The 19633-nt window shown below is 45.5% G+C and overlaps 1 protein-coding gene across 16 annotated transcripts in view; it reads left to right on the plus strand.

The window, feature by feature from the left end:
- The window catches only part of FAM222B (family with sequence similarity 222 member B), a 41983-nt gene that overhangs the window by 10182 nt on the left and 12168 nt on the right, over positions 1 to 19633 (plus strand). For 5 of the 16 annotated variants that reach the window (XM_054084844.1, XM_054084850.1, XM_054084847.1 and 2 more), the window contains one exon: positions 17399 to 17526. The exons of 2 other annotated variants lie outside the window; for them this stretch is intronic. In XM_054084844.1, coding sequence (XP_053940819.1) covers positions 17445 to 17526 — 82 coding nt within the window. In that variant the 5' untranslated portion in view covers positions 17399 to 17444. Of the gene's footprint in view, positions 1 to 52; positions 2038 to 13878; positions 15458 to 16055; positions 16208 to 17288; positions 17308 to 17398; positions 17527 to 19633 lie in introns of those variants that run through there. 9 more of the 16 variants (XR_008453098.1, XR_008453100.1, XR_008453099.1 and 6 more) reach the window with 6 other exon arrangements.

Consider the following 19633-nt stretch of genomic DNA (forward strand, 5'->3'; position numbering starts at 1 on the left):
CGCTGTGCGGCGGGGCGGTGTTTGTGTGCCGCGCTGCTTGGGTAAACTGAGGGGAACCGGGGATTTCCAGCAAAATGTGTGCAACAAGTGCATTGTGTGTCGATTAGCACAGAGCTGACCTGACTGTTGTCTGGTGGAAAACGCCAAGAGCCGAATGCCAATTCTGTTAGGACTTCAGTAAATATTAATTACAGCGATTTAGCGTTTCTCTTGGTGGAAAAAAAGTGTGTTTTTAATTGCCGTTTTTGCTAGAAGCTAATAGAGGAGAATTGAGATGGAGAGTTTGTACCCAGCCACCCAACTGTGGCTTTGCTGCCGTTGATGTTCTGCACCCTCCAAAACAGTAAACTTGAAACAGGAAGGTCTGCTCCACAAGTTGATGGTATCTTTCTCGTTAAGGTAGATTCTGGGAAAGTCAACTGCATTCCTTAGCTCTTGCAAACCTTTTTAATTGTTTTTTTTCTCACAACCTTAGCCTGATCTTATCATGTCAGTAATTGTTGCATCATATTTGCTTTAGTCTCTCTACTGGGAAGTCAGATAATTGCTTTGTCCTTTTTAATGGGAAGCATTTGGGCAGCCTGTTCCTCTGAAGTGCAGAGGAGCAGTGCAGCCGCTGTAGCCACAATTGCATCCCACCTTTTCTGGAGCTCAGCGGGCCACGAGCAGGAGAAGGGAGGCAGGGATGGCTCTCACCTTCTCCAGAACCGAGTAGAAGCTGTAATGTTGCGTGGTCCTAAAAGTAAAGCTTCCAGCTCCAGTGTTTCTAGATATCTCTCATCTGTGGGCATATTCAGCCAGACTTTCCTTATGAAGTTGTATTACAGTACATTAATTATTCATAGTCAGTTTAATTCTTTGTTCTTGCATATTTAATTGTAATAGCATGCTGTATGTCACAGTGATTTCCCAGAAGCACTGAACACCAAAGGAAAATCGTTCAGGTATATGGTCTTAAATACATCCCTGCTAATCTTTGGTGTTGGATTTTGGAGCAGAATGGGTTATTATCAGATGTTTCTTGCAGAGAAACAATTATGCAAAATCATAATTTAGCTTAATCTTTTCAGCTAAATTCTTCCAGCTCAAGTAGCTGGTTTGATGCTGATGACATTTACGTTGTCTTGCTTATTTTATGAGGAGAAAATGCTTAATGGGAGGGAGGAGATGACTTTTGTTTGCTCCTCTGAAGGGGAGGAACCTCTGTCAAAGACTCTGGAAGTACAAATCGATTCCTTCCTGAAGATGAAGGAAGGGAGTAAGATTTTTATTGAGTTTTCTTTTCATTGATCAGAATAGTGATGCCAAACGCTTGTTTGATTAAGATTGGGGGTTTTTTAATGATGAGGATGGGCTCCTAGTGCTTGACGTGAGAAAATATTGGAGGCACGGGAACTGCAAATGCATTTACAATTTGATTTGCATTACCCTCGTTCTAGAGCTGTTTCGTGCTTGGGAGGCACTTGGTGAAGCTGAACCCCTCATGTTTGGAGAGCGGGATTGTTCTCCGAGATTTACCGTAGGAGTTTAAACTTCTGAAAAATCTGTTTACAATGTGTCTGAACTGGAGGATAGAGGACACAGTAGAGACTGTTATCTGTTTACTGCTCAGATAAGGAGGTGGAATAGATTGCTGGCCTGTTTCTGAACTCTGCTTAATGAATGGTTGCTAGGCAAATTGCATCTCAATCAGCTTAATCCTCAAGATGTCATTTACAGGTCTGCTCTTTGTGAGGGCCGGAATCGTGTGCTTTCAAACTGCACAGGCCAGAAATTGCCAGCAAAGCAGCTTAGAATAGCTTGTTCAAAAATTCAGTGTACATGTGTTGCTGAGCTGCCCAATTTGAAGTGCCTGTTGTCGCAGGGCTATCATTGCGTGGCCACGCGCTAGATGAGATGTTCGGTGATAGACAGGAAGCAGCAGCATCCTTAGCACTGTTTCTGGATCGGCACAGCAGACATCAGAACGTTTTGGCACTGGATTAACGTGAAGGAAAACGTTTCTAAATGGGGACCGCACTGCTGACGTGATGAAAGGTATTTCTGTTTCGGCTGAGTTTGCTCAAAGCCGGGTGTGATTTTGGGGTGTAGACGTGGGACGTGATTAACTTTGGCAAATGGGTGAAAGTGGGAGGTGGTGTGAGCTGACACAGGGCGGGAGGCTGGCCTTGGTGAGCGATCTCTGATCGGGAGAGGGCATGGGCTGGTGGTGTGAAGGCTTCAGCCTGCCTCTGCAACGGTGGACTTTCTCCCACAGCATCAGGAGAGAGCCAGTTAATTGCATATGCTGGTATGTGTGGTGCCCACATACATTAGACTCATGATTTAGTCCAAAGGAAAAAGTTTCCTAACGTAGTTAAGCTTTAACAGTCTCTTTGTAAAGAAAGATAACAAGATACTTGCTTTTATTGGTTTCCCATGACAGCGATTAATCTTGTTGCAGGCAGAGCATTGTTCTTTGCGTGGCTACACCTTCCTTTCCTTTGAAATCTGTCCTCTATACATCGTGACACCGAATACTGTAAATGCAAACTGGAAAAGACTGGACTTGTTGAATGCTAAAGACATTTTAGAACTGTTTATGGTCACCGTGTGCTAATACGAAACGTCCTTCACGTGGTCCGGTTGTTAAAGTGCAGGTGAAAGTGTGGTATGTGAACTTGGCAGCACTTACGTGGCTTGGATATGAGAAGCTTTTGTGGTATTCAAAAATACTGTTAACAGTTTTAGGAAGAGATTGTATTAAAACGCGGAGAGCCTCTTCAAAGGAAGCATAAATAAAGTATTCTACCCTAGTCACCAGCAAAACGACAGTGGAGCTTGCATTTTTATGCTGTCGAGGGGAAGGGGACTGGCGAACAGAAGACTTTGTGATCAGAGAGTGCTTTTCATGCAAATGAAGATTTTATTACATGCTGCTGAATCAGGGCCTTGTGTAGCGAGAACAGCACAGAAGTGATAAGATCACTTTGTCATAGCTTGAAATTTTGCCCAGCATGTCTTTTGGATTGCTGAAACGGGCAAGAAATGCTTTTGTTAAGGGCACAGCAGTAATTGATAGAAAACTTCGGTGGCAGGGCTGCTTCTTCGTGGTATGGTCTGTCTGCAGTCGTCTGCCACGTGTCCGCAGCCTCTTGATTTCTAAGCAGTGAAGAATCACAATGTATAGGTGACCCTGCATGGCAGCAGAGTCATAAAATCTCCTGTTCCTGAAGGGATCCCTGTTCTGCTTTTGCAGAACCTCCTCTCTGCCGCAAGCCGGGAGCCGTTAGCCTTGGTTAGAGCAGAATTGTCCACCCTTTTGGCTGGGGTAGCCTGTCTTGCCTGTTCCCGAGTCGTGCAGGGACTCAACACACACTGCAGGACTGTCTTTCCCTGCAAAGGGCACCCCTCTAGGACTGACTCCGTTGGGTTTTCCTTTTGTATTTGTTAGCTAATATCATCTTCCCAATGTCCTTTTACGTTTAAAACCGGTTTGGTTTAATGAGGACTGTGGTTGCCAACAAGCGATTGGATACGTGTGGTGGAATAGGCGTCTAAATCTCCCCCTGTAGATGGGGGAGTGCTCAGCATCCTGATGTGACCTTGGTAAAAGTTCTCCGGCGTGTTACTTTCCCTCTCTATTTCTCTCTCTTGCTGTGTAGCAGCTTTCCTTATTGAGAGGCATCTGAGCTATTGGAAGTCTGTCTTCTCTTCTCTTCCTCCCTCCAGAGACATTGTCAGCCTAACATCCAAGCTACTCAGATTGGCGCCTGGATCTTCTCCTTTTGCACAATCAAGAGGCATTCAGTGAAGCAGCAAGAGGAGAAAACGTTTAAGATTTAAGACTGACATTTTTAGATACTTTTCAGTCCCTAATTTTGAACAGTCTGGGGGAAGGAAGGTCAAAGGCTTCCTTCACATGGATTGCCCCCGTATATGTGTGCTGAGCATCCATCAAAGCGTGTAGCGCAGAGGAGAAACATGCTTAAATCCATCAGATTGCAGCAGTGGGCTGTTCGTATTTCACATTCTCATCTGAAAAGTCTAGGAACAAAATCTAACCCTGCACATTCCTGGAGAGTTTCAGAGCGGCAGGATGGAGCCTTTTTTCCCATTTTCACATGCAAATTACGGTAAGGATTATTCAGTGTTTAAAATCTGGTTTATACTGGCTTCTGAATTTCATTTAAAATAAACATCTGGAGAGCTTTTTGATCCCCTGTGCAAGGCTGTTGTCTGCCTCACTCATTAAAATTACTTCTGCTTAATTTTTAGCGAAAGGCAAAGATCTAGATCATTTTGGCCCAGAGGCAATCCAAACGGTTTGCCTTCTGCAGCTTTCCACGAGCACACAGCCTGGCCAGCGGATATTTAAAATCCTTTCTCTTAGGGAGTGTGCCAGCAATATTTCTTCTCTTTCTTCTGTGCTGCTCTTCAGGATCAGCAAGGCCGCTACTTCCAGTGTGATGTAGACTCTGCAAAGCCTCGTTCTTCCAGTGCTGGGCGTGTATCGGAGTGGATGCTCCGTTTAAGGAGAATTAAAGTCTTGTCCCATTGCAGCTTGCAGTACAAAGCTCTCCTCCAGGAGCTTGCCACAGTTTGCCAGTATCCCGCAGTTGGATCGGTGGAGCAGTGTCTCACAGGGATCAACTGGTTATTTATTCAAATAGCCATTATATTTGGAGTGTCAAGCTCTTGCTTGACAGGAGCTCACTGCTCTGCTCGTCACTGGCGACTGAAGATGTGTGCCTGTGGTGTGAGTGCTGGGTATGCGCTTCCTCTGCCCTGCTGGCTTTGCAATGGGCTCCTGTTGCTTTTTGGCAAACCTTGGAGCAGCGATCTGTGAAAGCAGCATATTCAAAGTGAGAGTGACTTTACCTCTTTGTTTTCTCTCTTTTTTTTATGTCTGCATGGGATCAGCTGGTCCCACATTGTGTGTGAAGTAGTTAAGTTTTAGCCTGCATCTGTAGGATGTGATTTTTCCCCCTCCTCTCCGGTTGCTTTGATCAAATCAAATAAAAAAGCAGCGCTTTCATTTCTAGTTGTGTAGTTTCAAAGACAATCTCTTGGCATGCTCTAGCAGTCTGGACCCAAGTCTTTTTTTTTCCCTTAGTCCAAAGCTGCACTGTATCTTGTGCCGTTCTCTATATCAGCAGTTGCAATCTGCATTGGCTTTTATCTGCATCAAAAGACAAATGGAAGAGCGCAAGACACTGCAGGAATGGGAAACAGACTTACATGTGCAATGGAAATATGTAATCCTTCCGTTCAGTCTGCCACATGGAGTACAGACCTGTTTCTATATTGGAAATCTGTAGCCTCTACTCCCAGAAATGGGAGTTTAGATTTTAGGCTTTGAGGGTTGGTTAATCCCCCGAGCGGTTAATGCCAACATAAATTTTCTGTGATGTCAAAACCTTTCCTTCTAAATGCTTTTTTATTTTTTTCCATATGTCAACTATACAAAGCAACGCTCAATTTGAGAAATTTGCATTCAAACACTCTGTAAGTACAGAGTGTTTTTTTGTCCGCTTTGTGAGCAGCTGAACACATGTCCAGGCTGGAATATGCTGAGCTGCTGCTTCCTGAAGAACGTGCCAGTGCCGCTCGGCACGAGGAGGGGTGAGGAGGCTCCCGGCCGCACAGGCGCAGGAGGGTTTGCATCTTTGTCCGGTGTCCTGACAAGGCCTTCCTGACCTCAGTCCTTGAGAAGCACATCTGCAACTCTCCCACTTGACAGCATCCCGGGGGAGAGGATCCCTGTTAAACCATGCTAAATCATACTTGGTTTCTCGGCAGGATGAGCGCTCTGGTTGCTGTCATCCCGATCAAAATACGAACCGTGTCTGATGGCTTTTGGAATGTTGTGGTATGCGTTACTTCTCCAGAGTAGCAGTGCTTAAAGCAAATGTGTTTCTCTCAGCATTAAGGACTCAGATTCAGCTATTCAAAGCAAGTTGATAAATTGCTTTTCATTAAGTGTCTGAGCGCCAAGGGGTTCGGTATGTGTTCCAAGTAAAAAATACATTAATTACAGCTTCTGGAGAGCATTTATCAGTCAGATAGTTATAAACGGTACTAATGCAGTTAATTGAAGGTAGAAAAATATACCTTTTGAATTTGTTGACTGCAGCAATTCCGTGATTGGGAAGACAAATTGTGTGGGAATTAAAATCGGGCGATAACTTTGAGGATTGTGTGAGTGAGTGCCTCGAATTGTACGCTTGGCCAGGCTTCTGCCCGGTGTTCAGAGGGTCCATGCTGCCTTTTGGGGTGAGTTGCTCTGTGGAGGTCAGGGCTGTTACAGCCCAAGCTATCCGGAGCTCTGTGTTCACGCAGGTGGGTTTGTGCTCTTTGCACTGAGGTACAGCCGCACGGGCTGCAATTGCAGTATTTGTTCTCGCCCACGCAGGCAGGTTGTGTTTATCATGCAAAAGGATGTCTCACTGCCTGTAGTACGGTTACAGCCTCGTGTGTCCTGTCCGTACAATTTATTTATTGCTGCGTGGAGTTTTTTTTAAAGCACAAGACAAGTGCAGGGGACGGGTGCACAAAACCCAACAAAAATCTCCTTTTTTTTTGTAGTTTTAGCTCATTTGTAGGCTGTAAAACCTACCGTGAAAATGAAATCTTTTGTGAATGTAAACTTTTGGCAAAGGTGATGTGTCAGCAACTGCCAAAGGAATCGGGTGAGATTGCGCTGAAGTGTTTTTTCAGGCCTGCAGACAAAAATCTCTGGTGCTTGCGGTGGGCAGAGGTTTTGAAAACATCTTGCACGCTTGTGTTGCTTTCCCTGTGGCCATTTCGAACTGGCAGCCACGCAACTGCCCAGTTTTCATGCTTCTCAGGAAAGCACTGAGAATAGCAGAGGCGTTTTACAGTAGCTCACAATTGATGTATTTATTGTCCTTTCTTCTGTTGAGTCCATATGAGATGGTCTTTGAGTTTCTTGGAAGAGTGATGAGGACACTGGGTCTGTGTCAGGACAAGCCAGCGGGGCACCAGCACCTCCTTCTAAAGGGGGGTGAGAAAATGCTGTCTCTGAGCATAGCAGTGCCTGGTCCAGCTTTTTGATGTTCGTAGAGTTATAGAATGGTTTGGGTCATCCAGTTCCACCCCTCTGCCATGAGCAGGGACACCTCCCACTAGATCAGGGGCTCCAAGCCCCATCCAACCTGGCCTTGGACACCTCCAGGGTTGGAGCAGCTACCACTGCTCTGGGCAACCTGGGCCAGGGCCTCCCCACCCTCACAGCAAAACATTTCTTCCTAAGATCTCATCTCAATCTCCCCTCTTTCAGTTCAAAACTGTTCCTTCTCATCCAGTCCATGCACTCTCTGATCAAGAGCCCCTCCCCAGCTTTCTTGGAGCCCCTTTCAGTACTGGAAGGATGTTCACCCGATGGCTTGTCTTTGCTGCTGGTGAGTGGTTGATACTTATGTGGCTGCTTCTGTTTGAGGTTCTTTGAATACTTGTCATCTTTACAGCAGGCTGCGTAATATCTCCAGCTACAGACGGGGGTCTTATCTTCCCCTTACAAGTGGTAAACTGTTTATCTTGGAGCTGATGTCCTCGTGGTCCCTCAGGAAGCTCCATCACCGTGCACAAAGAAACAGAGGTCTCAAAATCTGCCATGTGTTTCTCTGCTTTGTAAGTGGGCTGTTAAAATTTTGCCATAGGTGGGACCTTAATTCGGTATCCAGAGCACTAAATACTAAAGCAAATAGCTCTCAGTGTAACTGTACAGGTCAACATGGCACACACAAGCATAACCAATGCAAACTGAAAATCCATCCCCCCGCAAGCCTGCACGCTGCGTTCACACACCACCAGCACCTGGCCCGCCACTGGGTCACTTCTTACTCTTTTTCTTAATACGCAAGTTCAGTTTTTTGATTTGTATCAAGTTGTCCCTCATCTTATTTGCAAATATTTGTCATTTTCAAGGGAATCTATTTTTAAAATGGGACTTGAAGCAATTTTTCGGTACCTAAGATATGTCTGGTTTGTTGTTTGTGTGTTGCATAGGGGTGAAAATTATTCAAAGTTAGCTCTGAAAAAATAGGGTTTTTTTGAAATAATCAGCTTGTAACAAACAGGGGGAGAGAGCTGCTTTCCTGCTTGGGAACTGTCGTAATCTCTAACTTCTAACGATATTTTGGAAGACAAAACTGTCATCCTTCTGTCATGTGAAGCCACAAGGATTTCTGTAAGTTGTGATTAAGACTTTAATTCTGGGCTTTTATAGACTAAGTTTGGAATGAGAAAAGATAATGTTAATGGTGATCCACGTGAAGCAGCCACTGGAGAGGGAGCTATTCTGTGTTTCCTTTCCCCTTCACCTAGGCAACTGTTTGCTGGACTTAAGAAAAGCTTCCTTTTCAGACCTGGGAAGGCAAGAAAGTCAAGAGGGAAGAATTCTGGCTGAGTGGCATGAAGAAGCTCACAGATCTCACACAGCCTTTGTGGTAAAGTAAACCCTGGAATTACCACCTCGTGCTTCTCCCAGGCATGGAACACATGGGAAAGCAGCACATAACAGTGGTGCAGTGCATGTTCCTGGTGATGCTGTTGAGGTTGTAACTACAGACTCTCTGCTATGGGAAAGGGGTCAGAGTGTGTTTTGGTTTCTTATCACTTGAATGCAGAAGGAAGTTGCGTAGGAGGATGGAGAACGTCTGTTGGTGGGAATGTGTGGTGCCTCCACTGGGGGATGTGTTAGCAGCATCCTGTAGTTTGGCAGTCGCTGGGCTGTTCCAGGTTTGCTTTGAGTGGAAGACATCTCAGCTAACCTTAATCCCATCATATTCACGTGAAAACATGCGCACTCGTACCTGTAAGTCTGTTCTGTGTTTATAGTCCCTGCTGTGATATTATAGATGCTGCTCAAGCATGCAGGAAGAAGGTGGGTTTAGTTCACTCCAAGGATGAAGGATGCTTTGGAGCAAGAAATGCTTGTTTGTGCCTCTCAGTGTCTCATTGAAAAACAGGGCATCTTCTGTGAATGTTACATTAATGGGTAAAGAGTTTTGTATCTTGAAAATACAAATGTAAGCCTAATATCCAGGGCAAGCTGTGATTTTGATGACATCTCTGTATTTACCAGCCTCTGCTCTTCACTGGTGCAGTTCAACCTTAGCGTCCTTTGCTCCCTCACCTAAATGACCGTGCAGATTTAGGCGCTGTGAAACATAACTAAGATACATCCCAGGCTGCTGCTTCATCCCTGTTTCCCACCAATACAGCATTAAAAACTTGGAGTTGGAAGTTACCATATAAAAGAAAGAAAATTAATTAAAGGTCAGAGTGCTTTAGTGTAGTGAAAATTCAGAGGAGGCAGATACAAAGTTATTCAAATCCCTTTTGACTTCAGGCAGGTTGATTTTCGTATTCCTTGCATATGTTCCCATGGTAAAAGCAGTATCTCATCTGTCTCGTAACTGACCACTAGCTTGAGTGTTTCAAGCACAGCCAGAAATACTCCTTTGAAGCTTTGGCCAGACCCTACAATCGTCCCGACTTGTCTTTTCTACACCTTTCCTTCGCCTCAGAAGCAGCCTGCAACACCTGGCAAGACCTACTTTCGCCTGTGGTGTCTGTCAGCCCCTGCCACGTCGCAGAATACAGAGTTAAATCTAAAAATAGGCTTAAAAAGAGGTGAGGGCTTTGAGCAAAGTAAAATAAGCCACTGATTTGGGTCATGAAAGGGAATTGATGTCACTGGTTCTCTGTTGCAGCTCTCTTGAGCTGAGGAGTTCTGTTCTGAACGGTGAAAATGTGGAGAAGTGGTGGTGAGCAAATAGCGCCCAGGAGAGGGAAGCGTGATCTGCTTCCAGTTTTCCCCCAGAGACTGCCCAGACCACGACCTTATAAGCCTGACGCAAGAAGTCAAGGTGCTCTTGCATGCTCCGCAGTTCCATTTATCTTCACAGTCACCTTCAGTGGAAGGAAACTGTCACCCACCCCCATCCTTTTAACAAGGAGCGACCAGGGCAGCGGGTGATTAAATGCTTCATCCAAAATTACGTCAGGAACCTGTGGTGAGCTGGATTCTTCCCTCCATCTCTTCTGTCATAGGCTGGCCTGTAATCAGGAGACTTGTCCTCTAACATAAATCTGGTCACAAAACCTTAAGCCTCTGTAAAGCGAGTTGTGTGCCATTTTTTGCCTGTTTTAGAGCGGTTATGTGGCTTCGATAATGTTTGTTAAGTGCTTTGATGTGCTTTGGTGAAGGGCAGAGTGTTAATAATTAAAATTGGAAGGAAGTTTTAAAGTAGTATGGGGGATGACGACCGCTTTCTGGTCTGTTAGTTAACAAAAATGCAAAATATAAATGGACGAATCAGCAGGAATTGAGTTTAATGCCCCCTTCCCCCAGCCACCTGCACGAGCTGAGCTCAGAAAGCGGCTAATTGTCTGCTCCGCTGCGGAGATGAAAGAAGCTGGTCCTCTGACAGGAAAGGCTATTGAACCGCATGAAGGTGGTAAATGATCAGCACTGAAAACCTTTTGACTTGCTATCTTTATCTGCTCAAAAAGTACATTATTTGTACTGGTATTTACAGCGCTCAGGGGCTGATGAAACCCGCATCTCGTGACATCAATCTTAGGTTTCAGTCCATGTAATTAAGAGATCGGTAAAACTGAAACTTGGTTTTGAAACTCTGCGCTTTGGTGGTGTTGAGGTGTTGTCAAGAGTGTGTTTGGTGAGGACGGGCCCTTTTAATGGCTTTATCTTGGCCCAGCTAACGAGCTGTTTGCAGAATTAGGCTGTGATTTGCAGCGGGCAGACTGCAAGAGCAGCCTTGTGTTTGTCCATTTTACTGCTCACAGTTTCATTTGCAAAGTGCAGGCAGGAGCAGGCTTCTTGCCAGCAACAGCTTCATTCAGATTAGGGCTTTAGTTCAATTATGTCCAATTAACTTTTATTGCAGATAGCAGTGATAATTACTTGCAAGTCAATTTTTTGGCTGTGGTTATCCCAAGGCTAAAGTCTGAGCTTGATGGATTTTAATAACTGAAGTGACGTGTAGCTTTTCTTCTTTTTTTTTTCTTCTTCAGGCCTCAATTAGATGAAAGGTCAGAAGCTATGTAAAAATCCATCGTACAATTAAAGCCGACTCTTCCACTCTTCAGCAGATGCGTAGCACTGTGTTTTAAAATAATCTTTTGGGACCGACCTAAAAAAAGACTTTTTAAACTCTTAAGATCATAACCTTGAGCTTGCTGCTGCTTTATCTGAAGAGTGAATTTGATGGAGAGGATGACATGCGTGGCGGTACCTCCCTGCCTGGAGGTGGGCGCTGCCGCCTGGGCTTTTCTTACTGCACCGCAGCCTGCTTGAAATTGCTCACCTAGAAACCGTTAGGAGCAGCCCTTGGGCATGAAGGGTGTGATATGAACAATATTCCTTTTAAGTGCTGTTATCCCAAAGCCTCTTCTTCATTCTCTTCCCCGCTGCCATCACAGTTCAGGGAGAGGAGCAGAGCTGTGTTGCTGCAGGTTCCCACCTCCCGTACATTCAAATTCTCTCTGCCTTCCCCTCCAAACTATTTAATCGTGTTGCCTGAGTAACATCAGAAATGGAGGTCAGCCTGAAAGGTGAAATGATTTACAAGCAAAATCATAATTAATTAAACTGCAAGAAGCAGAAATTGATTTTGATGGGAGCTGTTGCGGGGCTTTACAAAAGGTCCGCCTGAATGCAGAAAGCCAGGAGGTCCTGTGCAGGCAGATGCTGACAGTGCACTCCACTTGTTACAAAAGGCGACTTTCTATTGTTCAGTCTTCCTACTTATTTATCCCCAAGCACACTCCGTGCTGTTGTGATATATTGCCGTTTCAAAGGAATATCTTTCTGTGCGTTATTTTTTCAGTTTACCATTTATAAAACATTAAGAGGATGCGATACCGGCCTGCAGTGAATACAGTGCTGTTTTGGTAATTTTGCTGCAGGAAACGGTAAGATTTATCTCTGGCTCTTGCAAGAGTCCTGGGAAAGGGCCATGCTGGTAAGTGCCTGGGAATAAAGGTGGGGGTTAGGGCTGGAGAAAGGCAGGAAGCCTGCAGGATCAGTCTAGACGCTGTCAAATGAGGCATGGCTGACGGGAAGGAATTGCATTGAACACTGAAGTTGGGGGGGGACGTTCAGCATCTGCACTTGACAGGAACAAATTTTGAACCTTTAGATTTGAGGTTACTTTGGGAGAAGGAAAAGGAACGAGTCTCATTTGGTCTTGAGCAGCCTGCTGGGGGGTAAATGAGACACTGAGTTTCTCTTGGCGCGTGAAAGTTGGCCTGGATTCAAATTCTGTTTCCTGCCAAGCTCTTGCAGACATTTGTACCGAAGAAACTTTACAACCTGTGTGAGTTTTTGCTTTTGTTCGCAGCATTTGTATATGCTGAACTTGGAATAGGCCACGTGCGCTTGGGGGTTGCCTTAAATCCCACCAGCGGTTTTGGAATTTCAGAGGGCTACCTTGTGAATAAACGAGGAGAAGCGAAGCGTAGCAGTCAGCCGCAAGTGCTTAACAACCCTTGCACGGCTTACGGGACCCCAGGGTGCTGGAAACTTGGAATAGTTTGGAGCTTTTCTTTTGTGTGTGGTTCGATGTTCCCGCTTCCTCCCAGCCCTGAGCTTTGTGAACAAGCTCGCAGTTAATCGTGGAATTTCAGACATGCGTGTTTACTTTCAGGACCCTAACTTTAAACTTCACCAGCTCGCTTTCATCTAAACCTGCTCGGTTTCCCATATTTCACTGGCCGGGGATGGTTTGTGGGGAGTGTTTCCTTTGTGTGCTTACCCTGTAAGGCCTCTTGGGAGCTTCAGAGACTGGCATATTTAAAAACTTGGCAATAACTCTGCATATGTGGTCTGTTTATATAATGATAAAGCTGTGTTTAGAGTATTAGAAGGTTCCTAGTAGCTTTACACCTGGGTTTTGCTCTAGCTTGTAGAAGCTCCCCCTGGCCTGAGGAGCGCTGGGGCTGGCAAGAGGCCATGCTGGACTTGGAATATCAGCCAGAAAATAAGGTACCTTTTTAGTCCAGGAAGGCAATATCATGGTAAGTTTTACTGAAACTGATTTTTAGCTCTCCAGGGAAGGTTGTCCTTGGGGAGCGTGGGTGGAGGCGAGTTCTTGGTGAGCCCTGGTGGTGACAGGACTTGCTGTGAATATCAGTGCAGGGGATGCTGTGTCGCCTGGACCCAAACCCACCCTGATAACGCAGGTAAGGCTGAACATAACAGTCATTGTGAGGATGTGACAATTGCCTCCAGATCCCAAGCACTGTAAATCCCTCTTAAGCTTAACATGCTTTGATTTAATTATTAATAAATCTTAGGAGGAAAAAGAATCTGTTCCTGTGTCTAAACCTGCTGTTTCATGGAGCGCCCTGCAGTAGGTGTGCTGTGAAGATTATATCCTGCAGCCAGATTAGATTAAAATCACTTCAAAGAGGGGTATTTATTTATTTATTCCAATCTAAAGATTGCTTTCCTCTAGGAATGTACTTTTATCTTTTTATATATTTTCAAGACAAAGCTCGTTATGCTGCGTTTGGCACTTTGCAAGAACGGTTTAAAATGCGTAAAAATTTTAAAGGGAAGGGTTTTACAGCTGCCTCCCATTGCTGGGGTGCCAGAGCTTACTGGTCAGCTTGCTCTCCAGCCTGTAGCTGACTGGTTTAGATGGCAGCGTTACTGAGCCTGTGCAAAACCCCCTTGATTCCTGACTCGCTGTGTCTGTTCCAGTTCCCCCAGTAACACCGCCCATCCTCGGAGGAGCTGCGCCAGGTGCTGGTGCCCCCACAAGGTACCACCGTAGAGCCAAGGCTGCCGGTGAGACCTCTTGATGTGCCATGTTCAGTTTATCTCCCAGTCTGGAGTAGTTAGGAGCATTAAAGCCAAGCCCAGGAGGGGATGATGGGCCCGGCTGCATCTGGACCCTGTGCTGAGACCGTACGTGACACCAGTGATGTTCACCTCGGTCCCAGATACAGCCCGTGCTGGGGATCCCGGCTCATTTTATCTGGAAGTGTCTGCACCAGCTCATGCTGATGATCCATCAGGAAAGAGAGATGGAGTCAGGTGCCGAGTATCTCAAAGGGAATAAATGTGAATTGATTTCTAACTAAAAAACCGAATTGGCTTGTTGGTAAAGATATTTCAAATGCATTTGTTTTCAAATACCGAGAATAACTATTTTGAAAAATGATATTAATTTCATAAAGAACAAAAACAGGAGCAGGATTTTAATTATAATATGGAATTCAGGGATAAAGTTATGGTCAGCACTTCTATGTCAGTCTGAATTTCTTTTTTTAATGCTTAGCAGTGACCTAGATGGCATCAATTTGGTTATTGCAAATCAAGCTAAAAGAATGATTTTATGCTTCTACTTAAAATGATTTTTTCTAAGTCCAATATTTCCTTTAAAATGATTATTGCCACCCCAGTCTTTTATGAACCTTTGGCATTGCCTTAAATGATTATCCGCCTGCGGGAACAACTTGCCTTTATAGCCCTCTCTCAAACATTACTCTCGGTATTGGAGCTAAAGCTCCTGTAAATACATGTTTTGACCTTCAAGGAAATACTGCTGTCTTATCGCAGAAGCCTGGCGATTCCGAGTTGAATGCTGTGACCACTCTTAATCACTTGTTCTTTCTCCTAATGTGCCATTATCCTGTTTATTGCTGGGTACGTGGCGCTGAGCCTCTCCACGGTGCTTCAGTGAGAGGCTTGCTCAGAGAGTCACGGTGTTCTGGCTCTAATGAGCATTAATGACGGCGCAGGTGAGCAAACCCTCCGCATGGCTTGCTGTCAGAAATGCTGTTTGTTCAGCCAGAGAGCACGCTGAGCGCAAGCTTTTCTCGCTTTCGGGGCTGGCACACCAACTTGCCATCGGTTAGGTGATGATTTAGACACCGAGTGCCTTGGGTGGTGCAGGGGTGGGAGGTTATCCTGGGCTGGCATCAGGAGAAGACGGATGCTGAGGCGAAGGTGGGACTGGTGTGATCTGATGGTTTTCTGACTACAGTGAAAGCTCTTAATTTTGTTTGCCTGCTTTTCACTGAGAAATAGGTCTTGTTCTTGCCAGTCTTCTGAAGTTGATGAAATGAGGAAAAAAGGAAAATACAATTATTATTTTTTCTTGCTGACTGTGAGCGTTTCTCCTGCTTACTAAAGCTCCAGCAACTCACAGTGGCTTTGCCTTCTGATTAAAAGGAACTGGATTCTTGTTTTGTCTTTTTGGTCTTGCTGGACGTGATTTGGGACAAGAACCTGCTGCCCACAGGCTGGCTGCAAAGTTTGACTGAACATTGTGTGTAGTCGTGGATGAATCTCATCTCTAAAGGTCAAGCAGCTTTTCGGTTCCTAAAGCAATTCCTTAAGTTGTGGATGTGACAGGTCTTCAGTCATCATTTCTGAACGCCTTCTGGAAGGCTCCAAGAACTCTACCTGCTCCAGAGGGTGAGAAGAAAATGTGGGTTTAGGCTTATTTTACAGCAACATAGCTTGGACTCCTGGTGGGGCAGGTGGTTGCTGTCCCCTAGGGATGAAACGGGGAGGGATGTAAACTTCTGGTTGTAGTTTCGCTGTGGGCTCTGTAGCTTGGGGACGTTGTGTGTGTGTTTCTTTCTCACAGCACTGAGTTACTGTTACTCGGAGCGGGCAGGGTGAATGGGCGATAGGGTGGAGATGTCAAGCTGACATTCAGTGCCCAGAACTGGTTTTAATTATTAGTCAGAGTGGCACCCAACGGGCTTGCTCAGCAGCACTTGCTCAGCTTTTGAGAGCCCTCACACAGTGAAGATGCAGAAGTTTTCATAAATTAATATTTGCCTGAGATTTCTTGGCTGTTGGTTTAATCAGCCTTTGTGTGTCGAACCGAGGAGATGCACACAAACATGGAGCTAATTAATTCTACACAGCGAGTAATTACTGTGCCACAGGAAACCTTTATGTCCACACTGTTTGCTGTGTCAGTGGAGGTGTTCCTTGGGTGATCTCGCTCGTGATGTGGTCTGAGGTTAGATTTCAAATTAAAGTCTTTAAACCGTCCCTGCAGACGCATCGGCTTTTGGAGCTTTCTGGAGCATGAAGGTGGTGGTGTTATCCAGGACACGGCACTGGTGTTGCCACATCGGTTGTCATCCAAAGGCTTCACGTCATTTACACAACCCTCAGCAGTGTGGCTATTCCAGAAGTGGCTTCTGTGAGGTTTCTGCAGCTGTGGCTTCTTGTGTTGGTCTTGAGCTCCGTTTCATCTGATCTTTGACTGCCTCCCCCGTTGTTTTAATTGGGATTTTGAAACAGCGACTGAAACTAATTAACTTCTAATTTCCACTCTCCTAACTTTTAGGGGCCATGCACCGTGCTGAGCCCTTTCCGGCTGCTCGTTAGGTGTTTTGGCAAAGCACTCCCTATGTGTGGCACTGACGCTTGTGGAGATCTGGCCAAGCTGAACTCAACTGATTTCTGCAGCTCAGTTCAAGCCACCCTGTTGCCCAGATGTCCCTGAAGTGCTTGTGGCTGTCCGTGCTTGTCCCAATAGCTGTGGCAGCAGGGATTTGAGCAGGGGCTTGGACCAGGCGACCGCTAGAGACCTCATTCCAACTTATATTTCTCTCCACAATTCCAGTAGCATTGGGAGATTTTAGGGGCTGAGTTAGTGTTGTGCTCGGAACCCCCTCATTGCACCCGATGATGGGATACGAGGGCAGCTGTACAGTGTTTCTATACAAAGAGTTTAGTGCTATGTGCATTCATTCTTTGATTTCCTAAATGCTGAGGGGATGGGGACACCTCTGCAGCTCCGTCATGCAGAAGCCACGTCTTGCTGTTTGCCGAACCCAGTGCCGTGCGGGTTAGCGATCTCCTGTGAAACGAAGGAGGTTGTAGCCATTCATCTCTCAGCGTAACGGACTTCAGAAATTACAAGCTGTGGCACGCAGCTTAATCTTGCCACAAGGCAGAGCGCTGCATACTTTGCCTTCCATTTACGCATGCCATGCCTTTTTATTAAATGCAAAAGAGCAGTGGACAGGATTTCTCTGGAGGACTTGCTTTGGCTGTAGTTGGAAATCGCCAGCGCATTCCAACACGCAGGGAAATAAATGGATGATGGTGATTTCTTTCCCATTCATAACCACTACCTTAGAAATGCGAGGACAGAGTTATGGACTGTCCTCCACGTGTCCGGCAGCAGAGAAGGGTGAGGCGGCTGGTTTGGTTTTAACCCTGCAGATGACCCACTTCTTGAAGTATTTCTGTTCCGAGATGCAGTAAGGGCCGGGACAGCGATTGCGCATCTGTGCATGGTCAGGCCTTCACCAGGGATGGCTCTTTGCCGCTTTCTTTTCTCTGTTCCTCCTTGTATTATAACTGTGCATTGTCTCTCTGTTGTTGCAGTGTGCAGAGGAGTGAATGCCCCATGTTGTGTTAGTGCCTGTCTGCCATGCTGGCCTGTCTGCCAGGACCAGGTGACCTCTCCTTTCAGCTTCTTTCTTACACGCAGATGAACACTGGACTTCAGAAATGTGAGTGACGTTTTGTCTGCAGGATGTGGTTAACTGTTAAATCTGGCTCTGCTACAGCTGTGACATGAACATTTAGTATACAGTGGAAAAACTATTTAATGTTAGAGTCGTTCTTTTGTTTTGCCTTCAAGGCACCCATCGATAATGGCTCTGAGAGATCGCTGTGGAGGTTCACGTGTGTGCAGCGAGCTCTCCCCGCTCCCCGGCTTTACAAAGGTTAATTTTAACCACAGCAAGGCAAAATGCAAGTGAGGTTTCTATGAGATTCATGCCTGTCTGAAAACATTTTGTGCTAGAAGTGTGCCAGCTGACTTGCTTCTTAACACAACTTTTTCCTGACTCTTTTTCACTTCCATTCGTTTAATTACGCATAGACACCATTAAAAGTTGAATCAGGCTAACAAACCTTTTGAGGTCAGCAGCTCTGTTGTTCTACATACCTGGGGCGTAAACTGCAAATATTAGTGATCTAGCCCAAATTACTAAAGTTCAAAGTTTCCATCTTCCTTCTGATGTCTCTTTTGTGCCTCTGAAATGTGTCTGCAGAGTGCTCTGATGATTCGTTTTTTGATAGCTTCAGTCATTTTTGTGATAGCTGTAGTAGTATTTTTAAGAAGGACCTAGGCTTGGGGATGCGAGTTTACCGACGTGAGATTTGTTTAACTCTTTCCCCTCTCTCCTCTTTCTCACTGAAGTTGCACATTGATTGCTCAGCTGAAGTTTCAGAAGAACCAAGGTTTCCACTAAGATCTGTGCACTTAAGGCTCTGACTTGTCTCCTGTATTTGAAATGTGCGTTAAGAGATCTCTGTGCCCTCGGTTTGCTGAGGGACTCTTTGCTCTTTAAAACCACGTAATTTACACTCCAGTTGTAGCTGCAGTTACTGTGCTAAGACTTGGGGTGCTACAGAAAATGGGTAAGATCATTTTGCAGTTGAGGGTGATGTGGTTACGGCCCTGACAGAGGTCAGTGACGCTGTTCTGGTACACACACGTGCTCCCCACAGCACTTCCATCACACTTACGTCAACTCCACGGGCTTGGTAATTGTAACACCACCTTCAGCAACAGTAAAAATTCTTACTACCAGAAGGGCATCCTTATGTGGTGTGGAACTGGGCATTCCCCTCCTTTCTCCTTTCCGTTCCCCTTGGAGTTTTGCTGGCCAAAACACACTTACTCAAAAGTCAGGCTCTTGTGGTGAGGTCCTTGCATCACACCAAGTTTCTTCGGTGGCTTGGAGAGCAGATTGTTTGAGATCTTTGTGAGGGCAGCTGCGCATAAATCACGTCTTTGCTAATTACACACTGACGAGGCGCTGTGCTGGTGTGTGGGCAGTTCCTTACCCTGATGGTACCTGATGCTGTTTGAGAACTGCCTGTCCCTGCTGTGCCGAAGGCGTTGCTTCATCCAGCCTTGGGAAGAGCCTCGGGTACCACATCTCGGAGAATTTAGGCCATGCAGGAGCTGGCAAGCGCTGGCTGGTGGTGGTAACGCTCAGCTTTTCGTTTTGTTCCGAGTCCTGTGGAAAATGAAACTGCTCACGCAGACCTTGCTCACCCGGCTGCAGATGTGGGTAGGATTAATTGGTGCCTTTCTCTCCGTACCGTGTATGCACGAGTAGGCCAGCCCTTGGCCAAAGGAAAGCTGAGTTAATGAGCATCTTTAATGAACGGTGACTTGTGACTTTTGGGGGGGGGGGGTTGGAAGCCGGCTTTAATAACAGCGCTGTTGCTTTTCTGAAAGGCACGGAACTCCACATGATAGCCTTTATTCAGACTTACAGTGTTTGTATTAATTTTTTTTAAGTGTAGCTTTCTGGATCGAGCTTTTTATTAATGATTAAAAATCCATGTTAGCTCAATTATCTTCTTTTTTTTCTTATTCACATTCAAATAAGAAGCACGTGGTCTGTGTAGTGGAAATTCTGTAGGTTAATATGCACATTTTTTTTCCCTTAGAAACTGTCCACTATGGGACTTCCAATTTCAGTATTTTTCTTCGAATTCCAAGCTGCCTCACAGGAAAAGGCAACCCTGAAATTTGTCCTTTTCTTATTGACTCCGTATTGGTATTCTCTTCTTCCTCCCAGTGACTCCAGTATAAAA

Source organism: Cuculus canorus, chromosome 20, assembly GCF_017976375.1.
Source record: "Cuculus canorus isolate bCucCan1 chromosome 20, bCucCan1.pri, whole genome shotgun sequence".
In the NCBI taxonomy this organism is placed as follows: Eukaryota; Metazoa; Chordata; class Aves; order Cuculiformes; family Cuculidae; genus Cuculus; species Cuculus canorus.